The sequence below is a fragment of the Columba livia genome, chromosome 21 (assembly GCF_036013475.1).
Source record: "Columba livia isolate bColLiv1 breed racing homer chromosome 21, bColLiv1.pat.W.v2, whole genome shotgun sequence".
Lineage (NCBI taxonomy): Eukaryota > Metazoa > Chordata > Aves > Columbiformes > Columbidae > Columba > Columba livia.
In genome coordinates this window covers 5,447,290-5,468,739 of record NC_088622.1, presented here as the reverse complement: position 1 = coordinate 5,468,739, position 21,450 = coordinate 5,447,290, and the positions used below count along the sequence as shown (strand labels likewise).

Sequence of the window (21,450 nt, the reverse complement as noted above, 5' to 3'; positions counted from 1 at the left end):
TCTCACTCCTCGCAAGAGGGAGAAACAAATCTGGAGGTATTGGGGGAAACAAAGAAGAAGTGAGTCCTCCCCACTCTTAAAAAGAACTTTTTCCCACTTAAAAATTACAATTCCAGTGAGTGGCTGGAGATGGGAGTTGGCGGTGTGGGGAAAAATGTAATGAAATATAACAAGGGCAAGTGTAGAGTCTTGAATCTGGGCAGGAACAACCCCAGGTTCCAGTCTAAGTTGGGGAATGACCTATTAGAGAGCAGCGTAGGGGAAAGGGACCTGGGGGTCCTGGGGACAGCAGGGTGACCATGAGCCAGCACTGGGCCCTTGTGGCCAGGAAGCCAATGGTACCTGGGGTGGGTTAGAAGGGGGTGGTCAGTAGGTCAGAGAGGTTCTCCTGCCCCTCTGCTCTGCCCTGGGGAGACCACACCTGGAATCTTGTGTCCAGTTGTGGCCCCTCAGTTCCAGCAGGACAGGGAACTGCTGGAGAGAGTCCAGCGCAGCCACCAAGATGCTGAAGGGAGTGGAGCATCTCCCGTGTGAGGAAAGGCTGAGGGAGCTGGGGCTCTGGAGCTGGACAAGAGGAGACTGAGGGGGGACTCATTCATGTTTACAGATATCTAAAGGGTGAGTGTCAGGAGGATGGAGCCAGGCTCTTCTGGGTGACAACCAGTGACAGGACAAGGGGCAATGGGTGCAAACGGGAACACGAGAGGTTCCACTTAAATTTGAGAAGAAACTTGTTGGGGGTGAGGGTGGCAGAGCCTGGCCCAGGCTGCCCAGGGGGGTTGTGGAGTCTCCTTCTCTGCAGACATTCCAACCCGCCTGGACACCTTCCTGTGTAACCTCATCTGGGTGTTCCTGCTCCATGGGGGGATTGCACTGGATGAACTTTCCAGGGCCCTTCCAACCCCTGACATTCTGGGATTCTGTGAAGCAGATGGAAACACGCGGGTTTGGTTTTGAATCCCAGCAAGTGTATAATAAATAAATAATGGGCAGTGAATCTTAAGTAAAACATAAAGAATGAAAATACTAAAAAGAAAAGTATTTCTAGTAAAAATATTTGAAGGAAAAATATCAAAAGCAGAAATATGTGAAGAAGAAATATTAAGGATGAAAATAATTAAAATAAAGATATTTTAAAGTATTTTTTGAAATTCCTAAGTGGGTGCAAAGCTGCTCATGTGTTCGCACAAGTGACCATGGATATGTCATCTATATTTTCTTCTTCACGCAGGTCACCGATGGTGGCACCATCAAGCAGAAGATCTTCACCTTCGACGCCATGTTCTCCACCAATTTTTCACACATGGAGAATTATCGGAAGAGGGAGGATCTGGTCTATCAATCCACCGTGCGGTAATATCCCCTCCTTTGACTTTTGAATGCTGTTTTTTTAGGCATATCCCCCATTTTGGGGCAGTTGAGGGTATTATGGCGATATCTGCTGTGTCCTCTTTGACTGCGGGTGAGGATTCGTTATATTGCAAAGGAATTATCGTCCCTTCGTGCGCCGTCACCAAATACCCATAGTCTGTCCCTGGGGAAAAACTGACATTAGTGGATGTTTCCAAGGGTGAAAATGGGCTTAGAAAAACAAAGCTTGGGAAAAAAAGCAATAAATAAAAATATATATGTGTGTATATATATATATTTATAAAACAGGAGTCATAGAAGCTTGTCTTTGCTTCCCTTCCAAGTGCCAAATCACTTTGCGGAGTGTCAGCTTTATTACTAATTACACACTTGTTTTATTGCCAGTGCTATAAAAACAAAACTGGAGCCTGAAAACAAACATCAAGGGGAACCTTAATTCAAGGCGAAAAAAGGCTGGGCTGAAGTATTTCTTTTTCACCTTTTTTTTCTTCATTTCTCTTTTTAAATTAGAATTTGCAAACTGGATTTCCAAGCTTGTTTTTTCCCCAGCGCGAGGTAATAAAATTCTGCGTGTGGTGCGGAAAAGGAAAATAGGGTATGTGATGCTTTGCACCTGCAAATGTGGTGGGTGAGCGTGTGTGCGAGTGTGAAATCCCTTAGAATTTGAATTTTGGGTGGGTTTTCTGCTGTAATTTTGCTGCTCTCGGAGAGATGTTTTATTGTGAGAAATGGCGTTAAGTGGCTGCAGGTGAATAAATGTGAATATAGAGTGGAGAAGGAGGAAAACGGGGCTGGGGAGGAGGTGATCGGGGATGCTCAGAGGATACTCAAGGGTTGCTCGGGTGGATGTGCGGAGATTACTCAGGGGAGGCTCAGGGGTTGCTCAGGAGGGTCAGCAGATCCTCAGTGGTTGCTCAGAGGATGCTCAGATGTTGCTCAGGAGATGCTTGAGATGCTCATGGGATGCTCAGGGGTTGCTCAGGAGATGTTCCCAGGATGCTTAGAGGATTCTCAGGAGGGTCAGCGAACACTCAGATGATGCTCAAGAGGGTCAGGGATTGCTCAGAGGTTGCTCAGAGGTTACTCAGGAGGATGTGTAGGGCCTGCTCAGGAGATACTCAGGGGATGTTCCAAAGATGCTCAAAGATTGCTCAGGAAGGTCAGCAGATGCTCAGAAGTTGCTCAGAGGATGCTCAGGGGAGTCAGGAGATGCTCAGAGGTTGCTCAGGAGGATGCACAGGTGTTGCTCTGGGGGTGTTCAGATGATGCTCAGAAGATGCTCAGGAGGGTCAGCAGATGCTCCAGGTATGCTCAGAGGATGCTTACAGGATGCTCACAGGTTGCTCAGGATGCTGAAGAGTTGCTCAGGATGCTCAAGAGTTGCTCAGGATGCTCAGAGGTTGCTCGGGATGCTCCAGAGTTGCTCAGGATGCACAAGAGTTGCTCAGGATGCACAAGAGTTGCTCAGGATGCTTAAGAGTTGCTCAGGAGGATGTGCGGGGCCTGCTCAGGGGGATGCTCAGGAGATGCTCCAAGGATACTCAGGCATCGATCAGAGGTTGCTCAGGGGGATGTTCAGAGGATGCTCAGGGGCTGCTCCACTTTTCAGTTGTGTTTCCCCGCGTGGCACAGGCTCTGCTCAGCCGCTCACTCGGCTGTCGTACAAGTTTCTGACGCGCTTAATTATCATTTAGAGCCCGTTTTTGGCAGCTTCATGAAGAGATTACACATTCCCCAACTCACCAGCCTTCCTTCCCTGCCATAAACCCAACCCTAGCAGGGAGCACCATGAAATTCGGGGAATTAAACCCAAATCAAACATCCCCCATGCGCAGAACGAGACATCCCAACCACGAGCATCCCTTGAGCAAGAGACAAGGACCTTGCACTATCCCAGCGAGGCAAAAACAGCTGCTCTTTTTCCTTTTTTGGCTCAAAACCCTCCATTTTTGCTCCCTTTCACCACATGTTTGTAGAACTAATAGAATTTGCGAGCAGAAAATCTCGCCGCCCTAGGACCAAGAGCTTAAAAGCCTCGGTAATCGCCGGCACGGCGCCGGCAAATCGCCCGTGGATGTTCGCGGTCAAAGTCTTTTCACGCGGTCGCCTTTTTTCGGAGAAAAACAACAACTTGCCTGGGGAGCAAGGAGATATTTCTCTTCACAACTTGTTTTCTGAATCGTTGGCTTGATGCCTTTTTTTTCAATGGGAGTCCTGCTTTATTTTGGGCTGCGGTGAAGCAGATGAGCAGTTTTTGGAAGGGTTCGGCGATGGCTTGGTCACTTCCCAACCATTTCCACTCAGGTTTTTCTCTCTTTCATTCTATTCTTTCACCTTTTCTGCCTGTTTTCTTTACATCTTTTTAAGGGCACGGTCACGTCGGTGCCGTCCCACGTTATCCACGCGTCTTATCTGCTCCTTCTCATTCCGCCTTTGAACGCCACCCGCTTACATGTGAAAAGCAAAGCCCAGAGAGATATCCAGCCCTTGATTTTTAATGATTTCTTTTCCCCATCCTCTAATTAAAACCCCACCCTCATCAAGTAAGGCACTTCTTTATGCATAGCTATATAATTTCTATTTTTCGCAAAGGACACGCCAAGCACTATTCTGGCTTTGCAGGGCTGGGGATTCCCTTTCTCTGGTCCTTTCCAATTGCAAAAACATCGAACTGACCCAATTAGGACTATTTTACACCCAAAGCCGCGTGTGAACCCAAAGGGCTTGTTCTTCTTGGCGAGGACCAGAACCGCTCCTGTGTGTCGCTAACGAAGGGTGTGGATGATTTCCCGGTTAATTAGAGGCTGGAACAGATGGCGGAGGCTTGAGATGAAAGCAGCGCGGCCACGAAAAAGGAGCTGCCGAGTGACTGGTGGCTTCAACGGGGGCTTGTTTGTGCTGGGGGGGCTCATGTGGTGAGGAGGAGGCACCGGGGGATTTTGGAAAGGGCTCGGCAAAGCGGGTTTGTCAGGAAAAGGGTGAGGGTTTGAGCTGGGGGTGGCTCCGTGTGGGAGGAGATGATGGGGATTGCTCAGGAGATGCTCAGAAGATACTCAAGGGGGATGCGCAGGGATTACTCAGGGGGGATCAGGAGATGCTTGGGGTGCTCAGGGGATGCTCAGCAGGGTGTTGTGAGGATACTCAGTATGCTCAGGAGATGGAATGCTCTGAGGATGCTCAGGAGGTGCAGGAGATGCTCAGGGAATGCTCCAAGTATGCTCAAAAGATGGAATGCTCTGAGGATGCTCAGGAGATGCTCAGTCAATGCTCCAAGGATGCTCAAGATGGGCAGAAGATGCTTGGGATGCTCAAGGATTGCTCAGGGAATGCTCCAAGGATGCTCAGGAGATGGAATGCTCCAAAGATGCTCAGGAGGGGCAGAAGGTGCTTGGGATGCTCAAGGGTTGCTCAGGGAATGCTCCAAGGATTCTCAGGAGACTCAGGAGATGCTCAGGGAATGCTCTGGAGATGCTCAGGGAATGCTCTGAAGATGCTCAGGAGGGTCAGAAGATGCTTGGGATGCTCAGGGGATGCTCAGGGGTTGCCCCTTCCTTCTCGCCACAGTGGGATGCTGCTCGCCAGCGAGGTGGGACACTCATGCTCAGCAAAGTGACTCCTTTGCAACTCCCACGAGCATTTCCACCTCCAGCGGCACCAATCCTTTTGCACCTCTCTTCTTTATGATATCTATTTAAAGACTCTCGATAATACACCGATCGAAGCGTGTGCTTGGAGTTAGGGCTTTTGATGCTTTTTATCCGCCACGCTTTGCTGCAGCCACCGCATCACCCGAGCGGTCTGGAACGTCTGGTGTCGAGACTTTCCCATCGGCGTTTCACAGGCGTTTCATGTCCACGCTTCGTGGGTTTTTTGCTCTCGGCGGTGCCTTTACCTCCCGTACGCTTCTCCTTTCAATAATGCAATTACTTACCCTCCCGAGGAGCTGTCAGTGCCGGTAAACTCCAGCTGCTAAACTGCATTACGCAGCTCGCTCCTGCAGCCTTTGCGGTTATTAATAGTTTATTGATCCCCGGCGCTGCTGAAAAGCGACCCCGTCTGATGCCTCGGGATCCGGATACCACGTCCCCCGGGAAAAAGGGGTCGGGATGGAGGGGGGAGCAAGGGGTGAGCCCTGTCTGTCCCCCGCAGCCTCCCCGAGGTTCGCATTTCGGACAACGGTCCCTACGAGTGTCACGTGGGGATTTATGACCGAGCCACGCGGGAGAAGGTGGTCCTGGCGTCCGGGAATGTGTTCCTCAACGTGATGGGTGAGTGCGGCACCTCGGCGAGTGGGACTGGGGCGGGAAATGAGTGCGGGGTCTCGGGGTTTGGGGACAGGAGGGGCTTGGCTCATTTTCCCATCCCTGGGGGTGGGGACAGGGATGGAGGTGAGGATGAAGATGAAGATGAGGGATGGAGATGGGGATGGGGGATGGGGGATGGGGATGGGGACAGGGATGAAGTTGGCAATAGAAATAGGGATGGGGATAAAGATGGAGACAAGGGATGTGGATGACGATGAGGATGGAGACAAGGGATGGGCATGAGGATAGGGATGAAGATGAGGATAGAGACAAGGGATGAGTATGGGGACAGGGATGAGGTTGGGGATGGAAATGAGGATGAGCACAAACCTGAAGATGAGGATGGGGCTGGGGACAGGGATAAGGATGGGGATGAAGATGCAGATGGGGATATAGATGGGGATGGAGATGGGAACAGGGACAATGGTGAGAATGGAGATGAGAATGAGGAAGTGGATGAGGATGGGGAGGGAGATGAGAATGGGGACAAACATGAGGACGGAGACAGGCATGGGGACAGGGATGGAGATGGGGATGAAACTGGCAATGGAAATGAGGATGAGGACAGACATGAGGATGGGAATGGTGACAGGGTTGAGGATGGGGACAGGAACAAACATGGGGATGTGGATAAAGATGAAGATGAGGATGGGAAGAGGGACAGAGGTGAGGATGAGGATGGCGACGGGTGCATGTTGAGGACACTGTGCCAATGCTCTGGCTCTGCTCCCCGGCAGCTCCCCCAACGTCCATCTCGGTGCTCGCGGCCGACACGCCTGCGCCCTTCAGCCGCTACCAAGCGCAGAACTTCACCCTGGTGTGCGTGGTCTCTGGCGGCAAGCCCGCCCCACTGGTGAGCTCCAGGGGCTCTATCTTTCATATACATACGTGAATCAACCATAAAAATGTATATATAGAGAATATATATATGTGCTGCTTTTGGAGGCTGAATAAGGCGAATAGCTGCCTGCTACCCAAATCTTGTTCTGCATCATCTTTCTGTGGGGACCTTGAGAAGGAGCTCCATCCAAGCTCCCCAAGGGATGCTGGGGATGTCCAGGGTGGTGGCCATCCCCTCACTGTCCCTTTTGTCCCCACGCAGGTGTACTTCAAGCGGGACGGAGAACCCATCGAGGCCACCCCGCTGCCGGAGCCGCCGGCCGGCGCCGGAAACTGGGCACCCCGTAACCTCCTTCACCGCGACCTGGATGACACCAAGGTCCCCAAATCTCTGGCAGGCGAAGGAGAAGTGGGAGGCGGCCAATCCCCAGTCACCATGGACCCACCGCGGGGCTTGGCTGCCGAGCGAGGTCCCGTCACCGAAATCATCCCTGAAACGGTGGTGAGCCGGGAGTTCCCGCGCTGGGTGCACGTGGCCGAGCCCATCTACTATTTCCGCCACACGCACGCGCCCGTCAGCGACGGGACGGTGGAGGCGCGGGCCACCCTCACCTGGACCCTCAACCCCCAAATCGACAACGAGGCGCTTTTCAGCTGCGAGGTCAAGCACCCGGCGCTCTCCATGCCCATGCAGTCCGAGGTGACGCTTGGTAAGGATGGTTTGAAGGGTTTCTTGGCTTTTTTGGCACTTCTTGCCTCTTTTTTTTGGCGTTTCTTGGCAAATTGCTCATCAGCCGGCTCAGTTAGTGGGAGGTTGGTGGCAATAAGGAGATCAACAGGAGGTTGGCTCTCAACATGGAGGGCAGCAATTCTCTTGCTAATAAAAAGGCTTTCTGTTATCTGTTCCTCCCTCCTGAGCATTTAATCTCTCTCTCAGCAGCCCAAAAATAACCTAAACCCAGCATTTTCACACCTTCTGCAGCCCCATGAGGCCAAGACTTTGATGGGTTGCTTTGCTGAGGTGCCCATCTCCATGGCTTCAAACCAACCTGTCTCTTCTTGACCCCTCTTTCTGAGCAGAGAGGGGCAAGAGGGGCTCAATTAGGCAATCTGTCCTTCTCCATCATGCATCCCGCTACAGTTGTCTCTCAATCTCGCAGGCTTTGCATTCATCTGCCCGCAGGGTCCTTGCCTTGTCTGTCAGTCACTCGGACGCCCGTCAGCCTGTCCGTCAATCACCCAGCCATCAGCCAACCAGCCCCTCAGCACCATAGTTCATCAAACTGTTATTAAACCCCAGCCAAGGCCACGCACCCACAACCCCTCGCTCGGCTCATGTCCCTCCTTGTCCTCTTCCCTTGCAGTGGCTCCCAAGGGCCCGAAGATCACGATGACCCCGACGAGAGCCCGCGTGGGAGACACCGTGCGGATCTTGGTGCAGGGCTTCCAGGTGAGCATCTCCATCCTTCCCCATGGCCGCGGGGCAATGCCGTCCCAACAAACAGCCTCACGGTTGGGCTGCTGGCCTTGGGTTGCGTCCCGGTCCCTACGCTGATGCACATTTAGGTGAGGCTCTTAGGGACGTGATTTAGTGCTAGATTTAGCTTATGGCTGGACTCAATGATCCTGAGGGTCTTTTGACCCTTAAAAAAATCAAGGCTATTAAATTAAACAGTATTCTGTGAAAACAGAACGAACAGTTTCAGAACAAATATGAAGCCTTGGTACTTATTTTAAAAACGTTCTTTAAGCTTCAATGATTGTTTGCTCCTACCCTTACCTACAGTCATGCTGAATAAAGCTATAGCTAAATGGAAAGTTAAATGTATTCACGAGGTGTTAATGTCTACATTTGATTATTTGCAGTCTCGCAGAGAAACAAAAGTAACTTCAAATATGCCAGAAACTGGTTTTTTGACCAACAATGTTGCTTCAGCATGAACTGTACCGGTTCATTCTAAAGTGGTCATCACAGCTGTTGTTGACAAGAGGCTTTGTGTTTGGATATGGTCTTTTGGTCCTTGTGAAAACGAGTTTGAATGTTAAATATTTTCTGACACTTTGGAGTTGCTGTTGCTCTTCATGTTTTCTTTAGGTCAACATATGGTTCATGGCTATACTGTAGAGGTCTAAAATCTCTTTGCAGGAAGTAATCTGTGATTCTATGACTCTACGATTTGGGGGTTTTCCAGGGTTTTCTCACCCCACACACCCCTCTCCCCGCAGAACGAAGTCTTCCCCGAGCCCCTCTTCACCTGGACACGTGTGGGGAGCCGGCTCCTCGACGGCAGCGCCGAGCACGACGGCAAAGAGCTGGTGCTGGAGCGGGTGCCGGCCGAGCTCAACGGCTCCATGTACCGCTGCACCGCCCAGAACCCGCTGGGCTCCACCGACACACACACCCGCCTCATCGTTTTCGGTATGACGGCACCGCGGGGGTCACCCCATCCCTCCGGAAATCCTCACTCATCTCTTCCACCCCCAATAAACTGTCTGGTGTTTCTTTCCCATTAGAAAACCCAAATATTCCCAGAGGAACAGAGGACTCCAATGGTGAGTGGTGGTAGCGCTGAGATTTCAACCTGAACCCCCCCAGGGATGGAAGGACCATGCGAGAACACTTCAGAGGGACCTGGGGGGTTCAGCTGGAGAACAGGAGCTGAGGGGAGACCTTCTGATCTCTGAACTGCCTGAAAGGAGCTTGGAGCCAGGGGGGTCGGGCTCTGCTCCCCAGGAACAAGCACCAGGAGCAGAGGAAACGGCCTCAAGTTGCGCCAGGGGAGGTTGAGGTTGGATGTGGGAACAATTTCTTGCCCAAAGGGCTGTGGGGCATTGGAACAGGCTGCCCAGGGCAGTGCTGGAGTCACCATCCCTGGAGGGTTGGACAGACGGACATGAGGTTCTCAGGACATGGGGCAGTGCCAGGGGTGGGGAACGGTTGGACTTGATGATCTTAAGGGTCTCTTCCAACCAAAATGCTTCTATGATCTCACATTGCCCCAAGCCCTCGCCCTTGCAGCAGGGATGTCCTTGCACCCCAAGGGTCCCTGTAACTGCTCCCCACAGCATCCCCAGCCTGCTGCCCACCCCACACAAGCCCCAGAGCAAGTTTAGCAGGGGGATCCCCCCAAAGAAAAGGTGCTGACCCCATCCTGCTTGAACCCAAGCAGCGAGACGGGGCTCCCGAAACTCCTCATCCGTTTTCTTCTCCTGCCCAGGTTCACTTACCGGCCACTGTGGCTTCAGACTAGTTTTGGTGCTCACCCTAACAGTGATCCTGGAGCTGACGTGAAGCTTCGCCTGCCTCTTCCTCCTCCTCCTCTTCCTCCGTACGGCTCCACCTGGCATTTACATCTCCATCAATTGGTTCTCTTGCTCTCTCTTTTTTTTCTATACTATTTACAGTCTATATCTTTTTCTGTCTGTGTCTCGGCTTCCTCAGACAATTTAATTAAAAGGAAAAAAGAAAATTCTCCCTGTGTAGAAGGCTGTGCTTAGTGCTTTACCTTGTGCTGGGGTACCCAGAACCATTTTGGGGTGCCCAGGGCCTTTGCAGTGTCTTGGGGGGGAGTGTCTATTATGCAAGGGGCAGATTTCCCCAGGAAAAATAATCCATTTACACCATTCCCACTGCACCGAGCTGCTCCAGGTCTCAGTTTCTTGGGGTAGGGACTGCATGTGTCCCCAGTGTCACACTGGGGACAAGTCTTGCACGGTGGTACTGGGAGCCCAAAATCTGCGGATCACTGACCTTACACCCCGGGACTGCGGTTGGGGCAATTTGGCTTTGATGGCATCTGGAGCCGCGTGCGCCGCTCGTCCCGGGCTGGACGGTCAATCTCTAGTGACAGGCGGCTCCCACCCAAAATGTCACCGCTCACACATGAGCGGGCAGCACGTGTCCCGTGGCACGGAGGCACCGGTTGAGTTTAGAACCCACGTTTGGTCCGTGCCACCCTCCCCATCCCTCTTAGCTGAGCGTTACCATGGAAACAGATAACGCGCCCAGATCCTGGTGCTACCAGCGCATCCCAGGACGGTGTTAATCCTGCTGCAGGACGGCTCTTTGCACAAAAAACAGGTGGTTTTGCCCAAATCCCGCCCAGTGCTGGGGATGCCAGTGGTTTTTTGGGGCTGTGTCCCCTCCCCAGGGTTCACCAAGAGCATCCAGGATCCCCAGGGGAGAGCAGCCCGAGGATGGGGTGTTCTCCTGCCTTTTCCTCCAGGAACTCTTAATCCTGAAGGATTAGCCAGCAGCCGTGCAGTGCTTCAGCTTTCCAAAGCCCCCGGACGGGTGCTAAGCGTTATTATTACTATTATGATTAATTATTATTAAGCAGATTCAGTCCTTACCATGCTCCGTCGCCAACCTCGCTGCGAGCGATTTCCCGGCCTCGGAGGAGCTGAACAAACACGCGGCGGCTCAGGAGTTTCTTCCCGTGCGCACTAATTGGGGCTGGCAGCAATGCAGGGGTGGATCAGGGACTTTCTGGGATGGAAGAGGATCAGCGGCTCCTCTTTCATCCCAAAAACAAGCATCTGAGCAGCCGGATCCCTTCGGACCAGCTGCCCCCTCGACCACTCTCAGTGCACCTACCTGGGCAAAAAGGGAAACTTGATTTTTCAGGTGAACCTTTATTTTTTAGGGAAATCTATGCGACTCAGTTTACCCCCACGCCACCAAGCAGGCAGGAGAGACCCCCGTCGCAGCGCGGCTGCTGGAGATGCTCCAGGGGCCTCATCCCAACGTGATTAAACAACCATTAGGCCTTCTCGCTTGGAAAATGGGGATTTACAGATGCCTAAACCTCCATTTAAATGCAAATGTGGCGATTTCTAGCCCGGAACCATGGTAATGAGCATTAGAGAGACAGTGCCAGTGCCAGCATCAACTGGTGCCATCTCAAGAGGGATGTGATGTCCCCATCCTGCAGCTGGGAGGGGATCGATGGGCTCGGAGGTCCCGCATCCCAAAGCCACCCGTGCGGGTGCACGCGGGATGCTCAGTGATGGATCAGGATACAGGATGGGACCTTCTCAACAGCAAAACATTGACCTGGGACGTGGGTCTCTCCTCATTTTGAGCAGAGGTGCTGCCTGCTTTCCCAAAAAGCCCAAGACGTGGGAGAGACGCCACCATGCCAAAGCAATAATCCAAAAATCGATCGCAAAAATAATTGACCTTGAGGGTCTATTCCAACCACAATGATTCTATGAAAGAAAACATCCCGTGCTGGACTCTGCTGTCACCTCATCCTTCACCATCCCCATCCACCTGCCTCCAGGTAATTAGAACATCAATTAAAGCCCTGGTTCCCCCCCCGTACCACACACGGTTGGTTGAGGACCTGCCAGTGAATAATGCAGGAGGCTGGAGGGGGCAGGAGCTGCTCGGGTTGTTCCATTATTGATGAGCAATGACAGATCCGCGCCTGACAACCCGCCTAAGAGATATGATTAGCTCGTGAAAAATTAATCGCGCTTCTTAGGGAACGAGGCGGGCTGAAAACCCCAAGGAGCGGCATCGGGGAGCCGGGTTCCCTCATTTCAGGGACTTTGAAAAGGTTTGAGCGAAATTTGGAGGAGGCAATTACATTCAATTAGAGTCACAAGCGCCGAGACGTCACCCGCTGCTCAGAGACGACACGGCTGCAACCCCCGCGCGTCCTCCTTAGCGCGACGCATGGATAAATGTACATCTATACATCCACCAGCACAGAGCTGCCAGAAATGGGCATTTTTGCCCTAAAGGTTCAACTCAAAAACCAGCAATTTCACACCCCTGCCCCGCCCCCCCAGTGCAATGAGTGGGTGACAGACACACGGATGGGAACACAGACAGATGGACACATTGTGGGGGAATAAAGGGCCCGATGCTGCCCACGAGTGGGGGTGTGGCAGGGGTGTGGTGGGGGCAGGGAGGGGGTTGTGAAATTGCTGATTTTTGAGTGGGAACTTTGGGGCAAAATGTCCATTTTTAAGGGGTTGTGCTGGAGGTGAGTGTCTCATGTGTCAAGACAGAGAGTTGCACGTCCGACCGGACACATGGACAGTTGGACAGACAGATGGACAGTTGTGCGCACCACTGGACAGACGGACACTTGTACACGCAGACAGATGGACTGACAACCGCCCAGCCGGACACTCACCTCCTGCACAAATTGCCCAAAAATGGACATTTTGCCCCAAAGGTCCCACTCAAAAATCAGCAATTTCACACCCCCCCGCCCCGCCCCCCCAGTGCAATGAGTGGGTGACAGACACACGGATGGGGACACAGACAGACGGACACATTGTGGGGGTTTGAAGGGCCCGATCCTGCAGCTGAATGGGGGCGTGGCAGGGGTGGGGCAGGGGTGTGGCAGGGGTGTGGCGGGGGTGGGGCGGGGGTGTGAAATCACTGATTTTTGAGCGGTGCATTCAGGAAAAAAAAGCCATTTTTGGGGTGTTTGTGCTGCAGGGAGCAGGAGATGCCTGTCCATCTGGTGTCTGTCCAGACATACGTACAAATGTCCGGCTGGACGTACAGCTCTGCACAGACAACTCGGACACTTGTACGTGCATCTGGACAGATGGACAGATGTACGTACAGCTGGACAGACACCTGCCCAGCCAGACACTCACTCCAGCACAACCCTCCCAAAAATGGCCTTTTTATCCCGAATGCACCGCTCGAAAATCAGCGATTTCACACCCCCGCCCCGTCCCCGCCACACCCCTGCCTCACCCCTGCCCCGCCCCCACTGCAATGAGTGGGTGACAGACACAGGGACGGGGACACAGACAGACGGACACATGGACAGGCTGGGGGACTAAAGGGCCCGGTCCTGCAGATGAATGGGGGCGGGGCAGGGGTGTGGCAGGGGTGTGGCGGGGGTGGGGCGGGGGTGTGAAATCGCTGATTTTTCGATCAGGCCTTTGGGGCAAAATGTCCATTTTTGGTGCATTTGTGCTGCAGGGTGCGGGAGGTGAGTGTCCGGCTGGGCATGTGTCTGTCCGGCTGAAGGTACAAGTGTCCGTCTGTCCAGTGGTACGTACAAGTGTCCGGCTGAATGTACAAGTGTCCGTCTGTCCAGTGGTATGTACAAGTGTCCGGCTGGACGTACAAGTGTCCGTCTGTCCAGTGGTATGTACAAGTGTCCGGCTGGACGTACAAGTGTCCGTCTGTCCAGTGGTACGTACAAGTGTCCGGCTGGACGTACAAGTGTCCGTCTGTCCAGTGGTACATACAATTGTCCGGCTGGACGTACAAGCGTCCTTTAGTCCAGCTGGATGCACAACTGTCCATCTGTCTGGACACACACGGCACCCCCTCCATCCCCCAGCACAAACACCCCAAAAATGGACACTTTTCCCTCAAAGTCCCCCTCAAAAATCAGCAATTTCACACCCCCACCCCACCCCTGCCACACCCCTGCCACACCCCTGCCCCACCCCCACTCGTTGGCAGGATCGGGCCCTTTAGTCCCCCCCAGCCTGTCCATGTGTCCGTCTGTCTGTGTCCTGTCCGTGTGCCTGTCACCCACTCTGCACTGGGGGCGGGGCAGGGGTGTGAAATTGCTGATTTTCCAGCAGAACCTCAGCAAAATGTCCATTTTTGGGCAGTTTGTGCTGCAGGGTGCAGGAGGTGAGTGTCTGGCTGGGCAGGTGTCTGTCCATCTGTCTGCATGTACAAGTGTTCGTCTGTCCAGTGGTACGTACAAGTGTTCATCTGTCTGTGCAAGTGTCCGTGTGTCCGCTCGGATGCGCAGCTGTCTGTCTGGACACACAAACCTCTCACCTCCTCCACCCTACAGCACAACCCCTTAAAAATGGACATTTTGCCCCAAAGGTCCTGCTGGACAGTCAGCAGTTTCACCCCCTTACAGGGATCCTCCTTCATTAACCCCCGCAGCTCAGGCTCAGCGTCGGGCTCTGGTCCCCCCACCCATCTGTGAAAACAACAGCGTCCAGAGCCAAAAAAACCTCCTCGCCTCCCCCTGTGCTTCATATTTGCCCTCCCAAGGTCCATAAAACCACCGATGACGGGGCCAACCGCGCTCATCCTGGCACACGCACAGAGTCGGGGTTTTGGCAGCCCAGCCTGCATCTCTCCAGGATACGGCGCATCCTTTGGGATATTGGGGTGGGGGACCAAAGCAGGGATGCTGCAGCTCGCGGGGCCAGGAATGTCAGCGGGAGTGACCGGGAGCGTCACCCGGTGCCTCCCCCACCTCATTACGGGGCCGTGACCGGGTTCACATGCCACCGAGCACATGCATAATTCATCCTCACCCGCTCCTGAACATGAGGATCTTGGCAGATCTACCTGCAGATTAAAACCAGCTGCACCGAGAGATGGAGAAAACCAGGGGTCACAGACCCTTTGCCGATTATCCAAGCCCCGAAACTCGTGCCCGGCCTCAATGTGTTACCCCAATTCCAGCCGCAATGTGTTACCCCAATTCCAGCCTCAGCTTTGGGTCCCTGTGGGTTTGCAGGCAGGAGGGATACACCTTGCCCAAGGTTTTGGTTGGGCCAGCCCCCCCAGTGATAGAATTTTGGGTCCCCTCGTCAATTAGGATGGAGATGAGCAGCTGGGGGGCTTTTGGCTGGTGTTGCTTTGATTTGGGGCTCAAGCTTGAGATGCAACTGAGTGGGATGCGTCAGTCAGCTCTTAATCTAAATATCCCAATTCCCTGTGTCACTGTACGAGGCGACATCTTCTCAAATACTGTAACCCCCCCAAAAAATACTGGTGAGGTCTCCCTGTTCACAGCAGGGATATATATGGGGGTCCCCAGCTGCCAGGCCAGCACAGGAAATTCACCCCTCTGCTGCTTTTCCATCCTCTCTCTATATATATACATAAATATCACACTGTTTAGCACATGGTTCTCCACCTAACGAGCATCCCTGGCAAACGTAGCGGCAGATAAACAACCACACCCGTCCCCTTTGGCACCGACACGGTGAAATTCAGCATCTTGGCATTGGTGGAAGGACATTTGGATGCTGCAGCTGCTGTGATGGTGGGGAATGTGTCCCAAGGAGGTTCAGATGCTGCTCCCCATCACCAAAGGTGGTACCCGAGGTGGTCTGGGTGGCTGTGGACACTGGGTACAAGCTCACAAGCACCCACCACCCATTCTAGACCCCATCCCACCACCCTGCCCCACGCCGGCAGCACCCATCGCACCCACGCCTCATACAAGGAGCTGGTTCAGCGTCCCCTGGGCTCGTTTCTCCTGCAGATCCCACCGGATCAGGACCAACCGAGTCCCTGTACGCAAACAGGAGCAGCCGCCCACCCCCACCCACGTTCGGGCTGTTTCTTCACTGGTTTAGGGCCTCGATTCTTTGTGCATCTCTCAGTATGCGAGATGTTCCCCTCAGGGGAAAAGGAAATTAATTTTCTCCCTTTGAATTGAGCTCGCTGAGCGGTGGTTGTGAAGGGATGAGGGGTGGGGGATGAGGAATGAGGGATGAGGGATGCCATTCCCCAGGCCCCCTCCTTGCCCTCGCTGCGGTCCAGGCGTGGGGACCCGGCTGCCTCGGGGACAACGGGGATGACAATTCCCCTAAATCTTTGAAATTCAGATCAGAGATTCATCACTGACATCTCTCTAGGGGGAGAAAAAAGCAAGCGTGACACTGTCTGGCATCCTCCGTGCCTCAGTTTCCCCACAGTGACTCCAGTCCCCGCAGACATCCCACGCGCAGCAGCAAACCCCTTTAAAACCATAACTCGCACCTCTCGCACCCCAAATTTCTTCCCAGTCATGGCACATGTGTTCACTTCCCTTAGCTCATCCCTCTCCCCATGTGCAGGGATGCGGGTCTCTGAACACATCAGCCACCAGCTGCAGTTCCATCCTACCTTTATTTCCTCTTCGCTGCCCTGTTTTCGCCCTCCCAACGCCCCCAGCACCTCTTCCACCAGCTCTTTATTCCCCTGCCACTTCCACGCTGGCCTCGGAGAGACCCCGAGGAGCTTTCGGGCTATTCCCTGTCACCCCTCATTAGCGAGCGTGCCACTAACGAAGGCCACCGAATTAGTCACCCGCCTCTGCCGCCGAGCAGCTGCTCAGTGTCGGACCGAAGGTTTGTTTCTCCGTCCCTGCAGCCAGGGAAAAGGGACCTTTCCCAGAAAACAAACAACCAACCAACAAAACTTCATTTTCTCTTTCCAGTGCATGATCCCTTTTTAATAGCAAAAAAGAAAGGGAGGCAGCACTGTCAGGCTGCTCAGAGGATACTTTTCCTCCCTTTGTGCTGCTTTTCGCTGCTCTCTGAGCCTCTCTGTTTCCCAGGCTATTTAATAAAGCCGGCTCTGTGCCGCCAGCGCTGGGCTGGACCTTTTCCCCGGAGCCCAACCCATCCCCAAACATGCAAAACTCATCCGGAAACCTCCTGCCAACTTCACCTTCTCAAAGTCACCTTGCCCCGAACCTTCACATCCACGCTCCCGGCTGGCTCAACAATCATTAATCGGCTTCTCCGCGTTCCAAGGGATGGAAAAATGCCCCAGCGGGTAACGCCGCCCTGGCAATGCGACATGCAGCTGGCCGGCAAGCTGGTCCTCTCCGCCGCCGCTCTGCTCCTCCTGACATGGGCCTTCAGGTTTTATAAGTCCCGCTCGCTCGCCGGGGGTAAAATCCCGCTGGGTGACGCGGGAGGAGAGAAAAGGGAGAACGGAGCTTGGGATGGGGATGGGGACGGGGCGGCGGGGCTGAGGAGGAGGAGGTTTGGGGAGGGGGTGAGGAGGGGAGGTGGGGATGGGGACGGGAGCAGCGCTGGCATGCGGCATGTGGATGCCCAGGGGGAGCGGAGAGGTGAGGAAGAGGAGGGTGAGGAGGTGGTTTGGGAACCGGGGCTGGCGTGGAGGAGACAAGGGATGGATGGGAGGGGAGGCGAGTTGGGAACTAAGTCAGGAAGAGGAACGGGAATTGAGATGGGGAGCAAGCTGAGAAGTGATCCGGGAAATGAGCTGGGAACTGAGTCAGGAAGCAAACTGGGAAGTAAGTCAGGAAGAGAGCCAGGAATTGAGCTGGGAAGTGATCCAGGAAATGAGCTGGGAATCAAGCTGGGAAACGACCTGGGAAGCAAACTGGGAAGTGATTTGGGAAGCGATTTGGGAAGCAAACTGGGAAGTGAGTCAGGAAGAGAGCCAGGAATTGGGCTGGGAAGTGAGCTGGGAAATGAGCCAGGAATCAAGCTGGGAAACAATCTGGGAAGCACACTGGGAAGTGAGTTGGGAAGCAAACTGGGAAGTAAGTCAGGAAGGGAGCCAGGAATTGAGCTGAGAAGCAATCAAGGAAGTGAGTCAGAAAGAAAGTTGAGAAGTGAACCAGGAAGGGAGCCAGGAATTACATCTGGAAGCAAACCAGAAACAAAGCCAGGAACTGAGCTGGGAAGTGAGCTGACAAGCGAGCCAGGAAGCAAAGCAGGAACTGAGCTGGGAAGTGAGCTGAGGTCTTACATCCCTGGGGATGCAGCCAAAGCCCTGAGCAGCCGCAGGGACAAGGACACACTCGCCCCATGCACCAGGCTGTCCCCCGGGGCTGCCGACGGCCTGATGGCAGCTGATGGACATGCCCAAAGCACCGAGCAGCATTCGGCCAGCAGAGCCATTAAACGGGAGGCCAAGGGGCTCAGGGGGACAACCCAGACCCTTAGTGTCACCTCGGACCTGGGGCTAATGATGACAGTGAGCAACGTGGTGGCAGATGCCTCCTACTCTTTCTCCTCGGTGTCAAAGATCCAGGTGGAGGAGAACTACATCAGCGAGCAGCAGGTGAAGGACGGGGCCGAGCAGACAGTCCCTGGTCTCAAAGGCAAAGTCTATGACTACTACGTCCAGTCCATCTCCCAAACGGTGTTGAAGAAGAGGTCTGTCCCCTACATCCCCCTGGGAACATCCCGGCGACGCAGCTCGGAGCAGGTCAATGAGGAGCTACAGAGCTTTGCAACCAAGGAGCCTGACCCAGTTTTGTCAATGTGGGATCCCACCACCCCCTCCATAGTTCCACCACCTATGAGGAGCTTGAAGATGTCCCCTGAGCCACCATCTCCTGGCCGCAGGGACAGCATCCTCCACATCGCCGACAGTCCCCACCTCCAGCTGCCCATGAGGGGTTTTGGGGGCATGGAGCCACCCAACACGCCACCTGCAAGCCCCCGGCTAGGGCTGGTGGCTAGTGCCGACCTCTTCCAAATGCCACCAACCACCCACCTGGACCTGGGCAACTGCTATGAGGTCCTGCGCACAGCCAAGGCACAGAAGCTCAGCCACCTCCAGGAGGCCGCCTACAAGGTGATGAGTGACAACTACCTGCAGGTGCTGAGGACACCGTCCATCTACGGTCGCCTCAATGCCAGCGAGCGGGAGCTCATCCTGCGGCGGAGGATGAAGGGGAAGATGGCCATGGCCGTGGCAGATGTCAGTGTGCAGGAGCCCGGCCTCCATACCAGCCGCCTGTGCTACTACGATGACAGAGGGGACCGCTGGTGTCACCTTTGCCATGTGCCACCAGAGGTGGTCTCCAGGGGTTGTGCCGTGTGCAGCATGTTCAACTACCTGTTTGTGGTGGCTGGTTGCGAGGGCACAGGCCGGGCGCAAAGACCCTCCAAGCGTGTTTTCTGCTATGACCCCCTGACCAACATCTGGAGGGAGATCTGTCCCCTGAACCAAGCGCGGCCTCGCTGCAAGCTGGTGGCCCTGGATGGCCACCTCTACGCCATTGGCGGCGAGTGCCTCTACACGGTGGAGCGCTACGACCCCCGCCAGGACCGCTGGACCTTCACGGCCCCCCTGCCCCATGACACCTTCGCCGTGGCCCACATGGCCACAGTGTGCGATGGGGAGATCTACGTGACGGGGGGCACCTTGCACTACGTGCTGCTGCATTACGCCGCCCGCTCGGACAGCTGGAGCGTCAGCCCGGCCTGCGGCGGCAAGGACAGGACGGTTGACATGGTGAGCGTCAATGGCTTCATCTACCGCTTTGACATCCACCGCAGCAGGGGCATCCGTGTCTACCGGTGCAGCGCCAAGGCCAAGCTGTGGTACGAGTGCGCAGCCTACGCCATGCCTGACCCAGGTGGCTTCCAGTGCGCCGTGGTGGGCAACCTGGTCCACTGCATTGGCCAGCACTTCCACGTACGCTTGTTGGCCGACCACATCTCACCACGCTTTGGGACCAAGGAGCTGCAGCCCTTCCCATCGCCCCGCGGCAGCCTCCTCCCGGCCATCCTGGTGCTACCGGAGGGAGGGATGGTGCAAACGCAGGTTTGAAGGGTCTGTGCTGGGGTCTCATGCAACAGAGGTGGTGGCTTAGATGTGACATGATGGTGAAAGCTGGTAGAAGAAGTCACCAACCCACATTGAGCCATGTAGCATGGGAGCAACACTACCAGGACAATGCTACCCATATCTACCATTGAGCAGGCATCCTCCTAGTCCCTGTAAGTAAGGAAGGAGACAAACTGCCCTTGAATAGCAAAAATAAACTGAGACTTCAAGACACAAGGAAGAGCAAAGCAGGAGCTGGGTGGACTCGTTTGCTTAGAGGTATTTAAACATGGGTGTGCTTGCTCAGGTGCAAACAAACTGCGGCTCCCAGCTGTACGCGGCCTGATAAATTCCTGCTTTACACACAGGGCGTTTAATATTGACCTGAATATACAATAAATGGGGAGTTTTCAGGTGGAGGTTGGATCCCTGAGGAGGTATCACCCAAAGCTCAACCCCAATGGCATCAAGCCAACGTTGAGCATTCAAGGCTTGACTGCACGCATCACCCCAGGGATCAAGGTTGGGGGCCACAGGGTGTCAGAACCTTATCTGTTACCTTAGCCTCAGCACAGAATAATTTATGCATATTTATAGGCATGTGAATGTAAATAGGCACCGTAGATTTATAGACAGCTGGTCTTAAATGAAATTAAAGGGAACATTTGGTAAAATTAACCGCGGGCTACCGTTGCACATCATTTGGAGCCCTAGCCAAGCCTAATGGGAACAAAGAGGCCGACGCATGTTTTACATGGCTAATTACTGCGCGAACAGTGTCTCTGAGGAGGCAACCAAAAGCAAACCAGAGCCCTGGATGTGAACATCAGCCACTTTTCCCCAGGTTTCACTGACCTCACTCTGCTGCATCCATGTCCTGCCAAAAGCTTACTCTGGGTAATTGCGTTTTCTTCCCTTCTAGCCATTAGAGAAACAGCCCATCATCCATCACCCAGCAGCCACAGACGGACAAAAGCAGCTCCCAGACAGACAAAACCCTTGTACCTGCCTCCTTGGTGGCAGGAGGTCATGAGCACAAAGTCAGGGATGCGCTTGAAGGGCTTGGAGATAAGAGATGGTCCTGGAGCAGCCCATGGTATCACACATCTTGCTGCTCGTGGTGGTTTAGGAGAGCTTAGCTTAATGTTCTTTGAAATTGCTCCCAAAAGGATTTATTCCTTCTCTCAGTCACTGCCTGGAAAACTCAGGTTTCTGCCTTCAAGGGCTTCCTATGAAGATCAGTGGCATCCACCCCTGTCAAGAGACCTTGGGAGGCTGCGTTAATTAACCCTGCCTCTGAGGTTTGCTCGTTAGCCATAGCATGTTGCATGGAGGGTGGGTGATGCACCCTGGCCCTGTGCAAAGCTGGGGCTTGGACTTCATGACCTTTGAAAGTCCCTTGCAACCCAAACTCTTCTGTGACTTTATGATTCTAAAAGCTGCCCTGGCCCAGCCTCTTCCACCTCTTCCCACCCCAGGACGATCATGATGTGTCCATTCTGCCACCTCCTGCATCCCAGCATCTCACACTGCCGAGATGCTCGGGCTGGCAAACCTTATGAGTCAAAAAAATGCTCCTCATTATCATCATGATTATTTAACTCTTTGCTATTTAGCTACCTCCATAGCCAGAGCAGCGAGCCCAACAAGATAGCCTCATAA

At 53.9% G+C, this 21,450-nt stretch overlaps 2 protein-coding genes across 5 annotated transcripts in view; both read left to right on the top strand.

Moving 5' to 3' along the window:
- Window positions 1-9,988, top strand: part of IGSF21 (immunoglobin superfamily member 21) — a 39,655-nt gene extending 29,667 nt beyond the window's left edge. For 2 of the 4 annotated variants that reach the window (XM_065038104.1, XM_065038105.1), the window contains exons 3-11: window positions 1,232-1,353; window positions 1,882-1,966; window positions 5,521-5,639; window positions 6,413-6,528; window positions 6,778-7,225; window positions 7,880-7,965; window positions 8,742-8,934; window positions 9,030-9,068; window positions 9,734-9,988. In XM_065038104.1, the coding sequence (XP_064894176.1) occupies window positions 1,232-1,353; window positions 1,882-1,966; window positions 5,521-5,639; window positions 6,413-6,528; window positions 6,778-7,225; window positions 7,880-7,965; window positions 8,742-8,934; window positions 9,030-9,068; window positions 9,734-9,807 (1,282 nt within the window). In that variant the 3' untranslated portion in view covers window positions 9,808-9,988. The remainder of the gene's footprint in view (window positions 1-1,231; window positions 1,354-1,881; window positions 1,967-5,520; window positions 5,640-6,412; window positions 6,529-6,777; window positions 7,226-7,879; window positions 7,966-8,741; window positions 8,935-9,029; window positions 9,069-9,733) is intronic. The other 2 variants (XM_065038103.1, XM_065038102.1) reach the window with 1 other exon arrangement.
- Window positions 9,989-16,638: 6,650 nt separating this feature from the next.
- KLHDC7A (kelch domain containing 7A) lies at window positions 16,639-20,462 on the top strand. Its single transcript, XM_005507986.3, has one exon. The coding sequence runs from the start codon at window positions 17,017-17,019 to the stop codon at window positions 19,789-19,791; it is 2,775 nt and encodes a 924-aa protein (XP_005508043.2). The 5' UTR covers window positions 16,639-17,016; the 3' UTR covers window positions 19,792-20,462.
- Window positions 20,463-21,450: the final 988 nt, after the last annotated feature.